The 16,654-nt window shown below is 39.3% G+C and overlaps 2 protein-coding genes across 3 annotated transcripts in view; one reads left to right on the top strand and one right to left on the bottom strand.

The window, feature by feature from the left end:
• Positions 1-11,040, top strand: part of AIMP1 (aminoacyl tRNA synthetase complex interacting multifunctional protein 1) — a 50,758-nt gene extending 39,718 nt beyond the window's left edge. For both annotated transcript variants that reach the window (XM_086611939.1, XM_086611940.1), the window contains exons 6-7: positions 1,009-1,177; positions 10,803-11,040. In XM_086611939.1, coding sequence (XP_086468065.1) covers positions 1,009-1,177; positions 10,803-10,969 — 336 coding nt within the window. In that variant the 3' untranslated portion in view covers positions 10,970-11,040. The remainder of the gene's footprint in view (positions 1-1,008; positions 1,178-10,802) is intronic.
• Positions 11,041-12,902: 1,862 nt separating this feature from the next.
• Positions 12,903-16,185, bottom strand: GIMD1 (GIMAP family P-loop NTPase domain containing 1). Its single transcript, XM_009988203.2, has 2 exons — positions 15,793-16,185; positions 12,903-13,175 (listed from the first exon to the last, which is right to left on the bottom strand). The coding sequence occupies exons 1-2, from the start codon at positions 16,183-16,185 to the stop codon at positions 12,903-12,905; spliced, it is 666 nt and encodes a 221-aa protein (XP_009986505.2).
• Between the last annotated feature and the right edge of the window lie 469 nt (positions 16,186-16,654).

The following is a 16,654-nucleotide window of genomic DNA, read 5'->3' as shown; positions in this document are numbered from 1 at the left end:
GCGTGATCAACTTTTCATGATAAGGGCTTCATTTTGGAGGTTTATATTTTTTCTTTTTAAAATGTTCTACTTTGAAAATATGCAGTATTCAGAATACTAGATCATGAGTTTTATCGGGTGTTAACCCTGCAGTTTTGTTTAAGGTTTATATTGTAACGCACAAAGACTGAAATCTGGAAATACAGAGGTAGTGAGAGAGAGATGTGCATTAACAGTGTGGGAATTAAAGCTTCCTTATTTTCTGTCTCTCTCTTAATGTTCTGGGTTTTATTTTTATTCCATTTGAAAGTGTAGTGTGTTTTCTAGTCTAAAGTGTGGCAGTTTACCCTAACAAAGGGTGTTTCTCTGGCTTACTGTTATAATTTTTATTAAAATAAAACAACAGAAGAAGAAACTTAGTTTTACAGTTTTGCTCTAACAAACTGCAGTGCACGGTATATACAGCCATTTTGAGTGGTTTAAAAAAACAAAACAACAAAGCATTTAGTTTAAATAAGATAATATCTAAGATTCAAGTGAGCTAATTATGTAAAACACCTGTAGGCTTCCAGTATATAGATTGAAATTTTTATCTGTGAGCTAGTCTAATTTGTTGAGTGGCTTTTCTGGTTGGTTTGTTTGCGTTTTATTATTATTAAATGGAAATTGTTTGGTTAATAGTGCTATATTGAAAATGGACTCAAGTGATGATTTAGAATGCGTGAAGATGGAACGTGTGTGAAATGCATCGTCTGGTTTTTGGATTTATGAATTGCACGTTTTGTATTTCCATGATAAACGTGTCACAATTCACCATTTACTCCACTACTCACTGACCAACTCTTAAGTGGTTTAGATGTTATTTGTTACTGACGTGCAGGCTTTAAAATCGTGCATCTGTTGTTCTGTTCTTCTCTCGTCAATGTTAAGGTCTCTTGCTTGTAATTCTTTTATTACAGTGAAATAATTAGAGTCCCCAAAAGCATGTGGCATTTAAGTACTCACATCCTTCTGTTTTCATCCCCCAAGATGCAGAATCGGATGGTAATACTACTCTGTAACTTGAAGCCTGCGAAGATGAGAGGAGTTGTATCTCAAGCAATGGTGATGTGTGCCAGCTCCCCAGAAAAAGTGGAAATCCTGGCTCCCCCACCTGGGGCAGTACCTGGGGATAGAATCACTTTTGAAGGTTTTCCTGGTAAGTAGGTATTGAGGAAATAGGTATGTCAGCATGACCTCAGCGTTGAAGCAGACAAAAGAGTGTTTTAAAGTTGGTTATGTTTTTTGTTGAAATCTTCTGAATTAGTTTTATATTCAAACTTTTTTATTATTAGCGTGCTAAGATTGTGTAAATAAAGGCTTGAAAATACTTAACCACCTGTCAAAAATTGGAAAATACAGAGAAATAACTGTAACTTGAAAAAGGTATACAGTTCTTTAATATAAAATTAGCCACTTTAAGGTCAAGTCTAGGAAAGTATTTCCGCTTTTGAAGCGTATGGACGAACGTATTTGCTCTTTGCAAGTTGCAGTAAGCAAGTGTAAAGCGTCTTTCCCAGTGTCTCAGTATAAGTGATGAAGTAATAAGTTCCTAATTCCAGCTCCTCCCACTAATGAAAGTGTCAGAACTTGAGGTGAGATTTTTGTTGGAGGAGGAGGAGGAGGAAGGGCTGGAGAGGATTAGAGAGGGTGGAAATCCTCTATTTGAGAGGAATCTATAATATTCAAACCACCATGGGTTTTTTGTTTGTTTGTCTGGGAGGAAATTACTTTTGAGGTCTCCAAGGCGGACACTGGACTTTTTCCCACTTAATCAATAACTCTGTATTTGTTTTTTTCAGAATATAAATAAGAAAATAATAAAATTTAAACTTTCTCAAAAGATAACTTTCATCTGTTTTCTCACTTCTTACACCTCCCTCCCACTCATCTTCGAAAGTGGTTAGTTTCTGACTCTGCATATTGGGAACTCAACTGAGTATCACAGGTGTAGGGTGTTGGTGAATGCTTCCCTCCTACCCAAATGTCAGTTTATCCTTCTCACAGGCTGAAAGGGATATGGTCAGATTCAGCTTCTCCTGTTGCCATCTGTGTCAGCATTGCTATTCTGTTATCTCTGTCGTCGTGTTAAGTGGTTTTTTTGCCAGGAGGTGCTGGTCCATTCTGATCCCAGTAAGGTAGGCACTCAGACTCTGTAAAGTATCATTTAAATTGCTGTTTATTAAAGCTGACACCGAAGAGAGAGAATAGTATAAATAATCTTACATCGTGCAGCTAATGGGAGCCTCAAGTATTAACCTTCTTAAGCTATTGCACCTCTGACAATTTCTGGCTGTACAGCAGTGTTTTTTATTTATGAACCTCTTGGCAAGTGCAATGCTTAAACATATTTCTGTTAAATACCTTTTTATAAATATATATGTATGCATATATATAGATATTTTTATACTTTTCATGATTGAAACTGTGGTGCTCTGAAAAATACATATTTTTGTTGGCATATGTCTAAAGGAAGCAATTGTCTATCTGGGTGTTTGTGAAACAGAAGGAAAGCTCAGCTTGTTGTGATTTAATGCTCTGATTGAAAATATTTTAAAATAATACTGTGTTTAAGAAGAAAATCAGCCTTGCAGCATTTTTTTTCATTTTTAGTTTCCTCTACTATAAATACACCAAGCTTTCTAAATGAGATGCAGAATTGGTAAAACTGAAATCTGAAAGGCTTCAGCAATTGTGTTGACTAAGTTGTAGGAACTCACTCATAACTTCTAGTAGTTGCCACATATCCATGAGTAAGGATGGATTAAGTGTTGGCTATGTGACCTCCGTTACATACAAGGATACACTCTTACTGCTTCCTGTTGCTGTGGAAATGGATGTGTGAGAGAGCATCAGGCTGTAGGGCAAACAGCTTCTAGTGCATAAGCCCTGCAAAATGATGTACAAGTCAGCCTGGGCATGTGGCTTTTTGAGCAGTGCAGGATCTCTTTTGTTGGGTTTTGTCTCAGACATAACCTTACTTCAAACTTCAATCTCAAGTAGCTTTGTATATCTGGCATTTGAAAGTAATGTGAGAGCTGGTAGTAGTGCTGTTCTCTCTTAGCCAGCCTTAGCTTTTCTTGTACAAGACTAATGAGTTAAGTTTTATCAAAGTAATTCAACTGTTTGACTTCATGGTTAGAGTTGCAAGAAGCTTTTCCTAGAGCAAATCAGTTCTAGAAGCTTTTGTTTTAAAATTATTCCCAGGTGTTAAGGTACACAGAAGTTCTGTTAACATTTTGAATCTTTAAAGACACAGAGTAAACTAAAGGTGGTGTAGAAGTTGGACTACTTCTAAAGTTGTGACCTGCAGCTTGTGGTACAAGGTTTTATGTGCTTTATATCGGTTTCCTTTTGATGGGAGTCAAAGACATGAAGCTCTGATAAGTGCCAAGGGAAGACTTTTACAACCCCTTTGAAAAGTTTATACATCCAAGGCTATAGATGGTAGCCTGAAATATGGCAGCTCTTTCCTAACGTTTCATAAATAGCTGCTCAATTAAAATGAGTAGGTATGAGATTAAAGCTAATCATTGACCTTGAAAATATACCTAATGCTTAATAGTGCAAAATAGAGTGAAGTATCCCCCTGTTACATAAAACCTTAAAGAATTCGAAAACTTGTGATTTTATTATTGTGAAGTGAGTAGGAAAAAGTAAGAAAAGCACCGATAGATAAAAATCATCACTTATAAAATCATTCTGATACTTGGCTTCTGTAACTTAATTTGTTGTGTACTTGTCTTTTGCATACTGCTTTTGTAAACTGAGATATTAATACTGTCCATTGGTAGGTTTTGATTTGCTTTAGGGTTTTATAAAACTTCTTTTAGCTAGAGACTAAGATTGCCACTTACCATCTTGTCCAGGTGATTAACAACTCTTGGTGGGTTTGCTTGCCCTCTCCCTCCTCTGATTCCTTTTTCTGGTTTAGGGCTTTTGTTTTTCCTTTTTCTCCTTTTTAAACAGCTGAGTGGGTTTTTTTGGTCGTTGGTGTGGGGTTTTTTTTGTCTTTTGTTCCTGGGGTGGAGAAACTCACTGGGAGATCAGAAAACTGTTTCTCAATTTTTAATGGGGTTGTATGTCTATATCTTCTACTCACCTTTGTGTTAAAATCTCATGTGCTGCTTAGCTCTTGTCTTAAAGGAAATCTGGCACTTCATTCATACTGTTATTGGGAGGGTAGAATTCTTGCATGTCATATATCATTTAATTTCAGTGCTTAATTGTAACAATTTATATACTGATCAAATTTTTTTAAAAAAGTAATTTTAAAGCATAAAGATTCATTTTGAGTCCTTAAAATAGAAAGGACAGCTGGGTCTTATTTTATTTTGAAGTATGAAAGCCCATGAAGCAACAGAAGCAGCAACAATAAAGCAACTCTAAAATGCACACAGCTGTCTATAAAGCAGCTTGGAATCAAGTTATTTTTAAGTCTGTTCTCTCCACCATACAACATATTAATGAGATGCAGGCTAATTTTCCTTGGTCATTTTAGTCAAAGTAAAAAATGATATCTTGATTCAAACCAATTGAACTTTTTTCTGCCTAAACTTGAGAGTTTTCCTAGAAACGTCTTGATTGTCATAGAGGAGTGATTTGATAAGGAATGCTGTTGTCTGGAATAGTGTTTGTTCTTCTTTGTTTGTTTGATGTCATTGCCCTTAGGGGAACTCTGACACCATTTTATACTCGCATACATGAATCTTCAAAATCTGTTGGGTGTTTTTTTTTTTTAAAGTATTAAGAACTTTATCAAATTTCTATCTGCCTTCGGTGAAAAAGGTCAGATTCATAAGTCATACAAAAATTATTCCATCTCCAGTCTGTAAACACTATACCCTCCTACACAGTAATTGCTGTAAGACCGCAATAATTCTTGGTATTTTTACAGCTAACTGTGAAATCTTCTTTCTAATAGCAGTGTAATTGACACATTGACAAAATTCTTCCATGCAAAAACGCCACAGAAACCACAAATCTGTTATTTAAGTGTTATATAATTAAATAATCTTTCTGGTCTAAGAATCCCTGATAATTTACTCAATAACTCTCTTAAAAAGTAAAAATAAAAAAAAAAGAGTACTAAAACTGGAGTGCAGTGGTTAGTCTGTATTTATGTTTTCTTTAATCAAAGCTTTGGTGTATGGATGCTTTCCTTCAGTTGCACGGTTATGATCCACAGTGGGCTGAGGGGTATTAACTTCTCGTAAGGTCACACGTAACCACATCTTTTTGCTCCTTCTCGTGCTGAAGTATGTTCTCTCAGTAGTTACTGAGCTGTTACAAAGTGGAGAGGCTTCTTGCTTATTATGAGCATTTCTTTTGTAATATTTAAATTGCTAGGCTGAATGACATGTTTAACAAAATTTGGGACCTCTTATTTGGCTCTTTTTATGTAAAGAGAGTGGGAAGCTCATTAAACCATTACAAGTTTAGATTTATTTTATTTATAGAAACTATTCTAGAGAGTATTTTCTGGGACGAAGGAATGCAATGAGGAGAAGTTATAGGAAAATGCGCAGCCTAAAGCTCTGGTAGTATTTAGAATCGGTGCCTATGCTAATTTCATATGAGCTCACCACAGATCCCAAGGGAGCTTGTGTAGGATTCCAAAGAAACTTATTAACATCCAAAGCATGTCTTTTATAATAAAAGTCAGGTTTATGTCTTACTAAAAAATTCACTAGATTTTTATATTGGAGGAGGGGGAAGGAAATGCGCAATGGACCATTTAACATTCCGTTTAATGATTTTATTAGTTCATATGCATTCGCTTTGGTCTAAGTCCAAGTCTGTCTTTCGTTCATGAACTTGAGCATTGAACAGGATTTCTGTTTTTGTGAAAATGTGCAATTAGCTCTAAATGTTTAATTTATTAATGATATTACTGATTTTTCTTTTAAATTTGAAGTGCACTCTAGTTGTGAAATAACTTCGCTGCATTATTGATTTTGCTCTGGCAAGGCTGGCCTGCTTAACAGAGGAATCTGGCCTGGCCTGCTTCTCTTACGCAGTTACAGATGCAGAAGCTGCAGAAGTCAGACCTGTCTACAGGCAGAAGTAGCTTACTTTTGCAAGCATTGAGAATGTGAGTAGATTGAACCATTGAAAACACTTAAAGGAGCAAAACAATAAGGCAGGTTGGAATGAGCGTCGTTCATTTAAGCACCCATTGGTCAGCCAGTCAGGAATACACCAGGCAGTAATTAATTTTAATCAGCTACTAGAAACACGTACGTTAAAATCCCTGTAGCCGTATAGTTTTTCTTCCTGAACCTTTGGGGATACTGAGTAGTGGAAGATGAGAGTACTTGATGTTCTGCTTGCTCAGAGAACTCCTTCTTTTCCATTAGAAACTCCTGGCTCCTCTGAGAGGATCTCAGGGAGGATCTGTTTACGAGGATTTGGTTTTTTACTTCTTGCTTGTTCTGAAACTTAAGATTTTAATAGTTTGGGCAGAATGGTGCCAATACGGCACTCCAAACAAGTAAAAAAAATATATGTAGTGTATCAACAATGAAATAGCATGGGACCCCTTTCAGCATTTAAATGTGCTCTAATTATATTTAAAACAAGTCTTGTGATTTTTTAATTTGTCCTGCCTGTGTTACACACAAGAGGTCAAGAGAACCCAACAGCATTAATGATGAAATAACTTTTTAAATGAAATTTCATTTTTCTTTAAGAGAATCTGCATTGTATTAAGAGATTAAATTTACTTGACTTTTGAACAGAAGATAATTGTACAGTGAATTGGTTGACTTGCTTTATCTAAAGTACATCAGCAGGCAGCAGTTTATTCGCTATCAGTCTTTACAGCAAGAGAGCTTATTTAGCTTAGTTGTTTTGGTTTTATACTTTGCATTTTATACCTATTTAAAAATAGGAAAAATATGTCTCTGAAATAAGTCACTATTCTATGTAATTTGTTAACAGTATTTCAAAATAGATGTGAAGGGGGTGGGGGGTATTGTCAGACTTAGAGGATTAACAGCCGAGGACGGCCCTCCATTGTCTGATGAAGGGAGTGTAGGCAGGTGCCTTCGGCCTGCTGCCTCAGTGATAGTAGGGGGTGATATGTGTAGTCAGGAGCAACACACTAGTTGCCTAGAGGTTAAAGAGAATCCCAAAAATAACAGCTCAGGTAATAAAACTTCCCCCCCTAGGGGTGCTGTGGGGTCGAAAGCCCAACTTACGTGCTTCTATACGAACGCACACAGTATGGGCAATAAACAAGAGGAACTGGAAGCTCTTGCTATCCGGGGAAACTACGACATAGTTGCCATTACTGAAACATGGTGGGATGACTCGTATAACTGGAGTGCTACCATGGATGGCTACAAGCTCTTCAGGAGGGATAGGAGAGGTAGAAGGGGTGGTGGGGTTGCCCTGTATGTAAGGGAAGATCTAAACTGTTTAGAGTTAAATGTTGGGGATGACCTAGTAGAATGTCTGTGGGTGAAAATCAAAGGGGGGCCTATGAAGGCGGATATTGTAGTGGGTATCTGCTACAGGCCACCCTATCAGGACAGTGAAACTGATGAGCTATTCTTTAAACAACTGGGGGAAGTCTCGCGCTCACTAGCCCTTGTCCTTATGGGTGACTTTAACCTGCCTGATGTCTGTTGGAAGTATAACATGGTAGTCAGGAAACAGTCTAGGCGGTTCCTGCAGAGTGTGGAGGACAACTTCCTCTCACAACTGGTTAGTGAACCGACTAGAGAAGGAGCTCCCCTAGACCTGATGTTTGTGAACAGAGAAGGTCTTGTGGGAGATGTGAAGGTTGGAGGACGCCTGGGTCATAGTGACCACGAGATAATAGAATTCTCAATTCTAGGGGAAGTTAGGAGGGGGAACACTAAAACGGCCAAGCTGGACTTTGGGAGAGCTGACTTTGGGCTGTTTAGAAGTCTGGTTAACAAAGTCCAATGGGAGACAGCTCTCAAGGGTAAGGGGGCGCAGGAGGGATGGTTACTACTCAAAAAGGAAATTCTGGAGGCACAGGAGCAAGCTGTCCCTGTGTGCCGGAAATCGAGCCGCCGGGGTAGAAAACCAGCTTGGATGACAAAGGAGATTTGGGAATATCTCAAAAGAAAAAGGGATGTCTACAAGTCTTGGAAGAATGGGCAGGCATCCAGGAATCAATACAGGGAGGAAGTTAGGACATGTAGGGAGATAATCAGGGAGGCAAAAGCCCAATTGGAACTTAGACTAGCTCTGTAAGGGACAACAAAAAGTCTTTCTATAAATATATTAATAACAAAAGGAGGGCTAAAGATCACCTCCAGCCCCTACTGGACTCAGGGGGTACGTTAGTCACTAGGGATGAGGACAAGGCTGAGGTCCTTAATGCCTTCTTTGCCTCAGTCTTTAATAATAAGGTCAGCAGTTCCCAGGTGAGCTGGCCTTCGGTGTCTGAGTGCGGGGAGGGAGAGCAAATCGAAGCTCCTGTGATCCAAGAGGAACGGGTCAAGGATCTGCTCCTTCGGCTGGATGCCCACAAGTCTATGGGGCCTGATGGTATCCACCCGAGAGTCCTGAGAGAGCTGGCGGATGTCATTGCCAAACCCCTGTCCATTATCTTTGGGCAGTCTTGGCTCACTGGGGAAGTTCCGCTGGACTGGAGGCTGGCGGATGTTACCCCCATTTACAAAAAAGGGCGGAAGGAGGATCCGGGGAACTACAGGCCTGTCAGTCTGACCTCGGTGACGGGCAAAGTCATGGAACAGGTTATCTTGAGTGCTATTAATGAGCACATACAGGTTAACCGGGTGATCAGGCCCAGTCAACATGGGTTTATGAAAGGCAGGTCTTGCCAATCAAACCTGATCACCTTCTATGACAGGGTGACCCGCCTGGTTGATGAGGGAAGGGCTGTGGATGTAGTTTTCCTAGACCTCAGTAAAGCCTTTGATACAGTTTCTCATAGTGTTCTGGTTGAGAAACTGGTAACTGCTGGCCTGGATAGGCACACCCTCCTTTGGGTTAAAAACTGGCTGGATGGCCGGGCCCAAAGAGTGGTGGTAAATGGGGCTAAATCCGGCTGGAGGCCGGTCACCAGTGGGGTTCCCCAGGGCTCAGTGCTGGGTCCAGTTCTGTTTAACATCTTTATCAATGACCTGGATGAGGGGATTGAATGTACCCTCAGTAAATTTGCGGACGACACCAAGCTGGGAGGCTGTGTCGATCTGCTCGAGGGTAGGGAGGCCCTTCAGAGGGATTTGAACAGACTGGATCGTTGGGCTGAGGCCAATGGCATGCGCTTTAATAAGGCCAAGTGCAGAGTCCTTCACTTGGGGTATAAAAACCCCAAGCATCGCTATAGGCTCGGGGAAGAGTGGCTGGAGAGCTGCCTGGCGGAGAAGGACCTGGGGGTGTTGGTTGACTACCGGCTTGATATGAGCCAGCAGTGTGCCCAGGTGGCTAAAAAGGCCAATGGGATACTGGCGTGTATCAAGAATAGTGTGACCAGCAGGAGCAGGGAAGTGATCCTGCCCCTGTACTCGGCACTGGTGAGGCCGCACCTGGAATATTGTGTCCAGTTTTGGGCCCCTCGCTTTAAGAGAGATATTGAGCTCCTGGAGCGAGTCCAAAGAAGGGCGACCAAACTGGTCAAGGGGCTGGAAAATAAAACTTATGAGGAGCGACTGAGGGAGTTGGGGCTGTTTAGCCTGGAGAAGAGGAGGCTGAGGGGAGACCTGATTACGGCCTATAAATACTTGAGAAAAGATGGTGGGGAGGTAGGGGAAGGGCTCTTTACATTAGTGATGGGTGATAGAACAAGAGGAAATGGGCATAAGCTTAGTCAGGGGAGATTCAGGTTGGATGTTAGGAAGTATTTCTTCTCTGAAAGGGTTGTCAGCCACTGGAATAGGCTGTCCAGGGAGGTGGTTGAGTCCCCATCCCTGGATGTGTTTAAGAATAGGGTGGATGAGCTACTTGAGGATATGGTTTAATGGGGATTAGGGATGGTTGGACTCGATGATCTCTAAGGTCTTTTCCAACCTAGAAATCTATGAATCTATGAAAACATTAGTAGAAGAAACCTGCACTTTCTGGTCATTAGAAATCTTTAAAAACTCAGATTTGCTGATGTAGTTGGCCTGTCAGTACCTCTAGGGGGTCGGTAGCTTATCATGGTGTACACATAGCAACAGGGAACTGAGACTTAACTGAGACCGACGCCATAAGAGCAAGCTTGACCTCTAATGCTTCTGCTATTTTAGGTACAAATACTACAAAAAGTAGGAGAACGGTGTTGAAACTTGGGGCTAAAATGATATATCAATATCCCAATTTTGGACTATTGTCTAAATTCAGTATTTCTCAACTGTAATGGCCCCTGCCAAAGTCACTTAATATTAATTGCTTACAAAAATTCATTGATTCCTTAACTTAAGATGCTGACAAACCGTTGTCTTGGTGAGTAGTGGTCCACATCTATTTAATTCTTAGGAATCCTTTTGGTCTCTATTAAATTTTGTAAATCAACAGCTGGCAATGATTTGATTTCTTCATTTTGATGATATGTACAGTCTGTTATTTACAAAGTTTTTTCCCTTGGAAGATAAGCATTTCGAGAGAGGCTGTGGTGACTTTTCCTGGACAATCCCTAATTATGATTAAAGTTTTCATTTTAAGAATTGCAGGTAATGGGTTTTTTTTCCTTAAAAGTGTGCAGTGATGCTATGTGGGCTGTCACAGATGTGTGCATACATAGAGCTCTTGCTCTGCCTTCTGTGTTGTGTGCTATTAGGTTATTCTTTGTTTTGAAACAGGAGATCCTGAGAAGGAACTTAATCCCAAGAAGAAGATTTGGGAGCAAATCCAACCTGATCTTCATACCAACGACCAGTGTGTTGCAACATACAAAGGAGTTCCATTCGAAGTGAAAGGGAAAGGAGTCTGCAGGGCAGAGACCATGGCAAACAGCGGAATTAAATAAATGGTTATTAGAATCTTTTTCAGATGTTGAAATGGAAAGTAATGCAAGCACAATAAAAAAACGTGAATATATTACCCATCTGAATTGCATGGCTAATACCTTTTTTGTTTGACTCCTTTTCCAGAGATGTAGAATGTGTTATGCCTCCAACATTTTCACAATTCTTTGTTCACCATGCTTACTGTCCTTAAGGTTAAGTGTCGTCAGCGGTCATTAACCACCCAGTGCTCAAGACTTAATTGACAAGGCTTGTTCATGGTCGAACTACAGGCAGGCAAAAATATTTTCTAGACACCTAAAAGGTTTAGAGGATCTGTGGAGCAAGAGCACCTCAATAAGGAAAAATTTCTGCCATGTTCCTTGTGTGCTAACTGCTCTTCAAGAGGTGCACAACTACCAGTGGGTCAGTGAAGGCCACAATCATCATCTTTCTAGTCACATTTTGATAGTTTTTCTCCTCTTCTTTCAAGCAGTTTGCAGATACATTATAAGCCTCTGCAACTTTGTTCTTGACTGTGTTGTCTCAGTAGTCTGGAGACAATTGTAATGGGAAGATTAAACTCTAGCCCTTTATGCCCTCAGATATACAAATAGACATACTTTCATGTTCCACAGTTAAGCTGTTATAATGTCAATAAGATCAAAGCTGTCACTTTGCTAAAATACTTCTTCAGTCCACCTAGATATTTCCTTCCAAATGATGGATAGTACTAAGAAGGAACGAATAGCAAATAGATTGCCAGAGCTAGTCAAATACTACCAAAAAGATAGCCATTTCCAATGCCCAAACAGGTATAAAATGAATTGATTTTTTGTTTTAATGTTTGGGGTTTTTTTATGCAATGATATTATATACAAAAGATGCTTTGGTTTTAACAGAAATAGCTTCTTCAGTTTTTACAATTAGAATTATCCCACAATAGTGTAATACAAGTAGTCATGGTCGCTGTGGTAAGAGCCTCAAATTACTACTTTTAATTCCTGCCTTTTAATAATCTGAAAATAACTATTTTAGATCAATTTACAATAGACCTTTTAAGTAACTATTTAGAGGTACTTCAGATATTTTGGCATATAATATTTAATTAACCAATTACTGTCTAACCACTAAAACAGTAAGCACTCTTTAAACCACTGAAATAAAAAAAAAAATTAACCACTCTGAATTTTGCAGACTTTGAACTTCATCCAGTAAAGTGGGAGAAAAAACAAAAGAATGATGATACAAAATTAAAAGGAATAGGCACAAAAGAAGAGATGAACAGTTTTCTTTTGTGTAAATTTTTATGCATCTGGAAATAAGCAGTGGTAATTAGTTCTTTTAAATGTGCTGAATAGCATTAAGCAGGAGAGGGATTTTATCTGCCTTGTAAGCTACGTGTCTGATGATGTTATCTTAATCAAAATTCTTGAAGTTCAGAATCTCAATTCTAACTAATCCTGAATCAAGGTAAGGAAATACTTCTCCAATAGATAAATCTTAGTTTTTACTACTGGAAAGCTCTTTACAAACTTTGGAGTTCAGAGCAACTTCTGAAAGCTTGAAGAATTGAGCAAAGAGGCTCTCTTACAGTCTGAACTCATCCATTTTTTACTACTTTTTTTTTTTCCTTCCAGGTCCGTGTTCTGTATGGACTGAATAAACAATCTGGTGTAGGCTAAAACCTCATTTGTGACTACATGCATGTTAGGGACTTGATTTAGAGCACTAACTTGTGCTGATTTTCTGGCCGAAACTAGGATTCTGGACGCAGTAGTGTGAGGTACTCCATGAAAGGCAAGTGGTTTGGTAATTAAAGAGATATTTCCAGCTGTGTGCTCAGAGGTATTTGGTATGGATATGGAATTTTCCAGTTGATGGCTTCTATCCTTTAATTTCTATTAAATGTTACCTGCTGTAGAAAATAGACAAATGAGCACCTGAAAGCTAATTTTATTCCATGTTGTGTTTAGGTAGAAGCACTTGGTATTTATTTCGCCTTATAAAATTCAAGATCTTTCTTAAGACAATAGCTCTTTCCTCTTTAGTTATGCTCTTATGGTTGTCTAGGAAAATGTATTTATTCTGTACTGAGCTCAGAAGTGACAACAGGGTACTTGAGGCACTGCGCAAGTATGCTTCCTCCCTGAATCCGGCCTCTTCTGCCTTGTCTGCATGAGTAAGTAGAACTGCAGTGAAATCCTTCCATGTGGGACCCAGAAGTTCCTGTAATGAAAAACAAATCTTAAATAGTTATGTTTTCTTGTTCCCTTTCCCCACTCCTACCTCATATACTTATGCATTAACAGACAGACCAGTTATATCTTCTTTTCCTGGCAGTAATCTGGTTCATGCTATCTAAGCTGCGGAAATTTCTGGGAGTTTTCACCTTCCAAGACACTGACATCCACTTTCAGTGGAAAAATGCAGTTGTACAGTACTAACAGTTCTCTGTTCTCGTTCAACAGATGTTAATAGAATTTCTCCAGTTAAAAAATGTCTACGTAAATAAGGAAAAATAGTTGTTTAGAGACGGCACACTTTAGTTTACTTCAGTAGTTTCCACATATCCATATTTCTACACTTTTTACAGCTCTTTGGAAACTTTCTTTAAAAATCACCAAATCACCTTGTGTGTTGAAAAATAAATGATGAATATCTATAACACCAACTACAATTCCAGCTGTATTCCATAAAACTGAACTATTCTCAGCAATTCAGGAAAAACACAAATCAAATGCCTCAGCCTAAGTAATGGGCCAGAGAGTTTGTCTTTAACTGCTGTGGTTCATCTGATGGAGGGAAATGGAGAAAACAAGCTGCTTTTTTGTCAATGACTACAGAAAATTTTAATAGGAATAAGAGATTGGGCTTTCATTTACAGATGTAAATGAAATTACCACTTTAGTGCAATTGTAATAATTCCTCTGTGTGACAAGAAGCCTACTTTGGTAATGATTTTAACTCTATAACCTAAATACTACGGTGTACAAAACTGCTTTAAAGATATGTTTCTACTCCCAGGGCAAGCAGTGAGTTAGAAAAACCTGATGGATTGATAGTGGTTCATCTGTTTTAGAAACTAGGGATGAAAAAAAAATTAAACCTGTACAGAACTTTGGCAGAATCTGTCTAAGGAAGTGTTGGGTTATCAGTTTTGGAGAGATAGGATAGAGCCTTAATTTCCTGAGGACTCGAAATCAATGCTAATGTTAGTTCTGAAATCAATATCTGCTGCTCTCTCAATTTATTGAGCTCTCTTAGTTTGTTGAGCTTTTTTTTTATTGACAGAAAAAAATCCAGAGATATTTAAATGCCAGTAGTCTTCTACTGATATGCCATCTTCATTGATTTGCCTTCCCTAATTTGCAGAGGATTGTTGTGAAAACTCCCAATGAGTAAAGGTAATCTTCACGCCAGTGTCTCTTGGAATGGCTTACTGAAATATGAATTACTGTTGGAATTGCCAGCACCCAGGCAGCTGTCCTGCCTCATTTGCTTGTGGCTGATGAAATCACAGCATCAAGTCTTTTAAGGGGAAAAAAACTAAAAAGCTGACCATTATATAAGATGAGAGCCAGTCGTAATCATGAAACAGAAATAAGTGTTGCTTTCTCATTATTTTTAAGCATGGCTTTATTTAAGCTCCATTTAAAGAGAAAAGGCATGGTGGCATCTCTTATGCTTTTAATGCCCACATGGACTTGATCCAAAACCATCGCAAACTAGAAGCATGATGATTTTTCATTGACTTACAGTAAAAATACTTTGATTCGATACTGCTTTCTATTAAATACCGTGAAGTATAGAGAGATGGAGAGCTGTATAAGGAAAAAGGGTAACACTGAAAACAGATATATGTACACTGACAATGAGTAAGAGTGTGTTGAAATTAGAACTGACTCTCAAACTACCGGAAAAGTGAGGAGTAGCCTACTAATAGAGAGTAATCAGAACAGGAGTGCAAATCAAACACATTTTAAAAGCTCTTTTCCTATCTATGTAGGTATATATTGGTATATTCTTCTCTGTATATGTATTATATATTCAGATAATAACAGTTGCAGCAGGGGATAGGACTTAATGGACCAGGAAGTCCATTCTGCTCCTGAAGATTTTTAGAAAGTTCAGTAGTGTAAGTCACATGCGGAGTTGTGATGTGCAGGCTTTGTCGATAACTGAAACCCATCTGATCAGATAGATAAACTGAGCAATACCTGTTTGATGTCTTCTTGCCCCCCACTCTCCTCCCCTCCACATACAAAAAAAATATGACAGACATTTTCCTTAGCCAGAGTAAATTTATGCCGACTTTCTAGTTATTTTCTCTTGAGCAAATATTGCAGTAATGATAGCGCAAGACAGAGTTGAGCATCCTTGTCTCAGGTCAACAGATTTTCTCATGATTTTGGACCCGTCACTTTCTGCTTTGGTCCTATATAGAGCACAAGAGAGTGAGGTAACCTGACTTTTGCTTGCTTTAAGTAGCATTTCTCTCCAGCTGGCTAGATCTGTCATGATAAAGCATTAAATGTAATTTCTGAGGGAAAAGCTTACTTCAGGTAAATTTGGTTCCTCAATTCTTTTGTGCCGAGCTCACGTATGAAAGAGAGCGGTTCTTGCCTCGCTTTTCTCAGGCTTAGTGTGGTAAGTGTAGCTGTGGTGTATGGTGTTGGATTTGTGAATGATGTGTTTCAGCTGCTGGACTGGGAAGTGTTCCAGTTTTGAGCTGCACTTCTCCAGTTCACTTTTGCAGTCAGCTCTTCCGTAGCTATTGTCACCCGAACACAAAAGAGTCGCCATTAGGACAAGACTTGTATTTATTTATCTGTTTGTTTGTTACCTGGATGAACTTCATTGTATGATCGCTGTCATCTGGACACAGAGGCAAGTCAGCCCTGAGGACCAAGAGGGCTAGATGCAGGCCTTCTTCGCCAAAGTGGTGAGCTAGGGCTGATCTCACTGTGTCTCTCACCTGCTCTTTGCTCAGACTGCTGTGAGGGTAGCTTGGAGTGTCAAGTACTCGAACACGGAGAGCTATCTCACAGCCATTTCTTCGTATAATCCCTGAAATGCGGCAGCTGCGTCCAAGGCTGCAGCAGGCAGTCACAGAGCTTGGGGAGCAAATACTCTCGAAGTCTGAGCTGCCCAGCAGGCTGTTCCCAGCAGCGCTTTTGCCAGTCTGAGTTCTTCCAAGGACAACAAGGTTGATGATCATCTCATTGCTGTCTGCCATTGTCTAGGCTTTTATCCACAAACCTGTCACTAAGTGAAGAACAAATAACATAAGCCATTTCAGAGAACTTAAAAAAAAAAATCCAGCAAAAATTGCAAAATTCAATGTCTTTTGAGTGTCCTTCCCTACTTGAACTGCTTTAAGGAGTATGTGGTGTAGATAGACATTCAGTACAGCACACACACCTCTGTCTGATCAAGGATGGATCTTTGGTGTCCTTCCCAGTCTGCTGCTTAGAAGTAACAAAACCCCATGGAAGGTGTCACAGGTACAAGAGCAACCTAACAGACTGTGCTCCTACGCTGGCAGAAACTGAAGATCTGGGAAAGAATCAGATGTGAGAAGAGTTTTAGGAACAAGTAAAGTAGGTAAAGGAGGCAACAGAGAAGGAAGGGAAGGGAGGAGTTGGGAAACAACTATGGGAAATGGCATTGGCATGCAGGGAGAGTAGGTGATGAAAAGGAGAAAA

Source organism: Tauraco erythrolophus, chromosome 5, assembly GCF_009769465.1.
Source record: "Tauraco erythrolophus isolate bTauEry1 chromosome 5, bTauEry1.pri, whole genome shotgun sequence".
In the NCBI taxonomy this organism is placed as follows: domain Eukaryota; kingdom Metazoa; phylum Chordata; class Aves; order Musophagiformes; family Musophagidae; genus Tauraco; species Tauraco erythrolophus.
This window is presented reverse-complemented; position numbering and strand designations above follow the sequence as displayed.

Bases quoted from the DNA above. Each gene is read 5' to 3' on its own strand.
- GIMD1 (XM_009988203.2), bottom strand. From the start codon at position 16,185: ATGGCAGACAGCAATGAGATGATCATCAACCTTGTTGTCCTTGGAAGA. The intron at 13,176-15,792 runs GTAACAAACAAA...TTTTCATTACAG, and splicing joins ATACAATGAAGTTCATCCAG to GAACTTCTGGGTCCCACATG.